This window comes from Triticum dicoccoides, chromosome 6A, assembly GCF_002162155.2.
Source record: "Triticum dicoccoides isolate Atlit2015 ecotype Zavitan chromosome 6A, WEW_v2.0, whole genome shotgun sequence".
Taxonomy (NCBI): domain Eukaryota; kingdom Viridiplantae; phylum Streptophyta; class Magnoliopsida; order Poales; family Poaceae; genus Triticum; species Triticum dicoccoides.
The window spans coordinates 101,887,725-101,893,658 of record NC_041390.1 but is presented as its reverse complement, the minus strand read 5'-3'; the positions used below and the strand labels follow the sequence as shown (position 1 = coordinate 101,893,658).

The following is a 5,934-nucleotide window of genomic DNA, read 5'->3' as shown; positions in this document are numbered from 1 at the left end:
AGCCAAACTGTTCTCACAAGATACTTTTACAGCTAATCGAGCCTACACAGTCACACTGCCCCCTAGGATTTCGTCGGAATTACACAAAATTTTAGCCAAACCCACCCTCAATATCTCGAGCGCCCTCTCTCTATCTCTCTCCTAAATACCTCCTTGAGCTCTAAGTTCTTGTTTCAACACCATCTTTTTTCACCTGGAAGCCGACACCATGCATCCCTCGCCGTCTCCGCTCTCTGTCGATCACCCCCGTCACTGCTCTGCTGACCCACCTGACCCGTTATCCCTGTTCGCGACACCCTTCGCTGATGTTGCCATCTCGCCACCTCCTCTCGCTAACCTCACCTTGACCTACTCCACCTCACCATGAGCTTCCTCCACCTCTTCGTCGGTCACATCCACAACCCCAAGTCAAGGTACTCTCTCTGTAAAAAAAATATAAGAGCGTTTAGTTAACTAAAGAGTTATGTAAACGCTCTTAGGGAGTAACTCTTTTATTGTGCAACCCCTGTGAAAGTATGAGCCTCTTTGATTCAAAGTATTTTCACAGAAATTGGGAGGAACAGAACATAATCCTTAGAATTTTTTATGCATATATTGTTTGATTTTAAGAATTGATGAATCCTACGGGAGTTTTCCTATTACTTCGCACTATGTTTTTTTAGTAATATAAAAACTTATTTATTCAAGCCTCTTGATATATCATACTGTATTTTATTTTATTTTTTCAAGAACAAAGGAAGTTTCTCGGAAAGAGGTGCACAGTGTGGGGCTCCGCGAGTCATATGCCCAACGTGCACATACGAGGCTGAACACACGAAAGACGCCATCCCTATATAAAAATACCCAAAGGCTCACGTGGGCACGCTGACATTCAGAGACCAAACGAAACTGAACCTAACGCTGACTTTCTCGACCCAGCCGCCTCTCCCCTTCCTCTCCACCCCCCGGCTTCTAAAATCTCCCAAACCCTTGGGTGGAGATGCTGGTTAGCCGGCAGACGACGGTGCACCCCGTGGCGGCGCCGCCGCTGCAGGTAGAGCTAGCGGACGCTCCCCCGCCCGGACTGTGGATGAATAGCCCGCAGGGGTCGGCGGGGACGCTTGGCGGGGTCGGCCTCCGCCTCCTGCAGGCCTTGTCCGCGGCCGCCTCGATCGCCGTCATGGCGTCCACCGGGGTCTTCCCCTCCTTCTCCGCCTTCAGGTGCACCACCATACCCGGCTTGTCTATACTAGAATTATACGCGCCTGTGTTGGTTTTCTGTTGAGATCTCTTAATTACCCAATTTTGCAGAGATCTTTATGAGAGATAATGAACAAGTTTCTGATGGGGAAAGGTTATTAGGGTTCCTTAATTAATTCCACAAAGAGAAATGTTTATGTCTACTCGTGCATTTCAGTATTTTATGCTTTTTAAAATTGATTTGGCATCCTGAAAGAGGCAGCACGATTAAAAGAAAACATGGCCATGCTCGTTGTGGTATATTGTTATTTTTAGACGAAAAGCAGCCAGTGCTGATTTCGTTCATTAAGAGGGGGCGCCAAAGATGGCTGTAACAATTACAAGTGTGAGTAAACTAGAAAAAGAAAAGGGAAAGAAAGTCTAAGGCCTAATTTCTAGTCTGGTGGCATCCACAACGCCCTTGCAAGGCCAGCTAAACGAACTGAGCTCATTGGATATTTTTAGTAGAAGATGGTGCATGCCTTGTTTTTGAAAATGCAATTGTTTGTTGTGGTATTATCTCAGTTGTCTTCTTGGATGCAGCATAAATATAATCTCAAGAAATGCTTTGAGTCTTGTTTGCTGATCATAAATGTATTCGAAACTAGATTGGGGTCCTCCGCAATCGCGCGGGAATGACTTAAATAAACTAGTATTACTTTTGAACTTCAGAGGTAATGTGTTATTATTTTATTTGGAAAGATACTACATGTATCAATTGTATGCGAATTTAATTCAACACGCAAAACTAAAATTCAGATAGCAAGCCACCTAGTCGGTAGGTTTGCACCTGAGTTAGTATGTTATTTTTATGACTGGGTGTGAGTTGCCATGTTGTTTCTACATATTATCAGTATGTGTGAAAGTAAAGCTTGGCCAGTGTTTTTATATTATCGGAGTTCAAAAGAATATCAGGCCAGCCACTCACTCGTTTGTACGTGATATTTTCTACATGATCTTAGTTGATGTTCGGATCATGATTTTCTGATTGTTTTATTTGTGTGTGATATTAGATCAGTATGCATAGTTATGGTATGTCATTTGGGTTAACGTATGTATATAAGCCTAGCTAGGTACATGTTCTATGAAACATAAAATTATTACCTTATGCCAATTGTCTTCCAATATGATTAAGATACACCAGATTCACATTGATTAATATGTACATTTAGTTATCACGGTCTAACGGTTGTATCCCATATAAATGTCCACCATATAAGTTGTCAGATCAAGTTAAGGGACATCTATGTAACGTGATCTGATTTAATAAAGGGACATCTATGTACTGTGATCTGATTTAATCTTTCTAGATAGAACTATGATGATCTATCTGTGTTTAGGTACAACTATGAAGACCTGTCTAGATATAGGTATGATGATCTAATTAACATGTCTTAGATCTAGCTATATGAACAATTATGAAGAAATAAATGTGTTCATTAGGTATAATTAATTATGAAGTTCTGTCTAGATATACAATTATGATATAACCTGTTGATTGTGAATTTTTATAGATCCAGTGATGAAGATTGACATCTATGATTTATATAGGTTAATGATGATGATTTAACAGTTGTGATCTTAGTAATAATTAATCGGCTGCCATCCACCAAGTTAGCTAGTGGCAGTGATTTCCCCAAGCAACGTCTTTGTTTGCTATAAATTTAATTTTTTTGAATTCGAGTTATGTGCTCATGAATATTTAATATCATGCTTATGTCGATGACAACTTAAAGAGACAATAATGGTTTATTCATTCACAACTAACACCTCAAAATATTCACTCCTAAACATGTAGCTGTTTTTTGTTTGATGTAGTTTTACATCTGCCACCTAATCGTTTATAGGGTGCCAAGAAAATATCTCTATTTATTATAACAACCAATTGATTTATACGACTATGGATCACTAGTTCATTCGTTGCGTAGCTGAACTCCAAATTTCCGAATACATTTGACCAGTGCAATCACTTCACTAGCTAAGTTCTAGCCATGCTTTTTATTATAAAGTATCAGCTAAAAAGAATATGTGACTTTACCTTTCTTTGACATATTTCCATGCCTTCACAAGCATGAAAACCTTGGCAATAAATAACCTTGCATTAATAGTAAATGGTGCTGATCATGTATCTGTGTTGGGAAACTTGGACCCCCATCACTCCATGCTTGTAGAGTTTAATGGGTGGACCTACTCATTGCCTGCCATACAACTCTCAAGTCACAATTGCATCACAAGTAGCCAGGATGGCATAATGTGGTTTCGTATGCGCGGTGCTCAAGTAAGCCCAGTGATGCATGGAAGATGACAATGTGCACGTGCATTTTGATGGTGCTTTGATTTCTAGAGTTGAAAGGGGAAAATATGGAATGGATGAGAGATATGTATACAACTAACAGGGTTGTATTATATCTCAAAGCTGAAGCAACTAACATAAGCCCATGAATCAACATTTTATTATTTAGGGAGGAGACAAGGATTATATTATAGAGGTTCACTAGTGTATAGCCCACGCTTTGTTGCGGGTATGATTAAATATTTTTAATTAGTATATTTACAATTTTATATATGAAATTGGATTTTTCAGCATAGAGGTGCAAGTTTGAAATGGTGTTGAAATACATAAATAAATTGAACTGTTAAATTTTGGTACATTATTTTTTTGGCACTGTTAAGGCAATTTTGGCATTTTTGGGAAGTAAAAAACAGATTTTTGTAACCTATTAATTTTAGAATTATTATCCTTATTTTCATTATTTTCTAATATGCATTTTCACGAAGAAACATTTTTTTTATCAAGGGAGTGTCTTTTCATGAAGAGACATCTTTTCACCAAGTGACATGTCTTCCGTGAAGAGACATCTTCACCGAGTGGTGTGTCTTTCCACAGAGAGACATTCTTTCACCAAGGGATGCGTCTTTTAGCCAAAGGACATCTTTTCACCAAGTTACGTGTCTTTTTAACCAAAGGACATGGCTGTTTGTAGGCCGCAACTGGCTAGATCTAACGAATTTGATTGGTCCTCAACATAATCCGACGACTATTCTTTTTGGGGTGATGTGGCTTAACATGAATGTTGCACTAAGAGTTAGTTTTAGAATAAAAAGAGATTTTTTGTGATTTTACAGATGTGTAAAACTAACAGTCTGAAGTTTTGCTTGTTTGCAAGATTTTCTAGCGGGTTGTTCTTTTTTGTAGTAGTCTGCATGCATAGTTCCAAAAAAAAAACTTCTCTGTTGGTAAGTAGGTTAGGTTAACATTTTTTGGTTACTGGAATTCAGAATATTGTGATTGTGATAGACAAATCATATGAAATGCATGTCGTTGAGGAAACAAATTCGAGATCTATTTGGAGATAATATTTAACTACATGAAAAGTACTATTTTGGCTCATCTGATTTCTGTGATGCAATTATAGCATAACAATCACAGTTTTTTTTCTCCTAGGGTGTTGATATTAGAACTCAGAATACAGGATCTTGTTTTTTCTTCTATAGATGATGAGCTTAACTTATTGTTGTTGTTCTGAACAGCTACCTCGTAGCAGCTGCCAGTCTGCAATGTTTGTGGAGCCTCACCCTAGCCTTTGTGTATATCTATGCACTTCTCGTCAAACGTTCGTTGCTAAATCTCCGAGCTATGTTCATATTTTCCGTTGGAGACTGGGTGAGTCATATTTTCACAGGCACCTAATAAATCAACCACGCCTGTCATTAATTTTAGACTTGTAGGTTAATATGTTTTAATTTCATGAATAGAAAATAATTTTCATAACAAGATGCACATATTTCTGTCTGCCGAACTCATTCATTTTTCACCTTAATGTTTTTTGTAGATCACAGGGACGCTAACCTTGAGTGCAGCATGTGCATCGATGGGCGTCACCATTGTTATTGATAATGATAAGAAGATATGTGCGGGCAATCTTTGTGCAAGGTTTATGACTGCTATTGCAATGGCTTTCATCAGCTGGTTTGCACTTGCACCGTCCTTTCTCTTTAACTTCGTGCTCGTGGTTACCACATTTGCAAGTTTGTTGGCACCTTGAGTGCAGCATGTGAAAAATGGTGGTTCAAACTCTGTATTTTATCCTTTTGAGGATCTAATTAAGTGCTTCTTATATGAGGATGGTGGTAATCTGGTGATGGAACTCAAAGTGTTGACATGGTATACCTGTTTTATTTTCCAGCTTTCACATACAATTTTATAAATAGTTCAGATCTTAGGTCCCGAGAGAGTAGAGCGGTTATCATTACGAGAGTCAGATTATCAAGTTGTTGCAGGAAGCTGTGAGGGTGACATGTCCTCTTGAGCCCTGACTTGGGGTAAAAACCATTCACATGGCACTTGATGCCCTTTACTGCAGTGGTTAAAAGAAAGTGGGATCTGAACTCTTCCTTTTCAAAACACACACTACCTTGTACAGAATTTTTCTGTGAGACCTATATATACTACCTCCCATAAACTTTGCCGATTTAGTGCCGTCTCTTGCCCCTGCACCCCTTCCTCTCTGCTTTTTTTAGGGAACAGGGGGGCTTTACTGGTACAAAATATAGGATACATGCAATCTTGGAAGATCAACATGCCACATATGTGACTATCCCCTTAATTAGTTTATGCACCTCAAAATTGCATTCTTTCAACTCAAGAAATATTACCGAAGTAAAATTGTGCCGTTGAGCGATCTCCTTCACCATAATTGTGATATGAACAGCATG

At 38.8% G+C, this 5,934-nt stretch overlaps 1 protein-coding gene across 1 annotated transcript; it reads left to right on the top strand.

The window, feature by feature from the left end:
• The first annotated feature begins 979 nt into the window (after positions 1 to 979).
• LOC119315710 (CASP-like protein 5A3) lies at positions 980 to 5,341 on the top strand. Its single transcript, XM_037590225.1, has 3 exons — positions 980 to 1,200; positions 4,750 to 4,882; positions 5,052 to 5,341. The coding sequence occupies exons 1-3, from the start codon at positions 980 to 982 to the stop codon at positions 5,262 to 5,264; spliced, it is 567 nt and encodes a 188-aa protein (XP_037446122.1). The 3' UTR covers positions 5,265 to 5,341.
• The last annotated feature ends 593 nt before the right edge of the window (positions 5,342 to 5,934 follow it).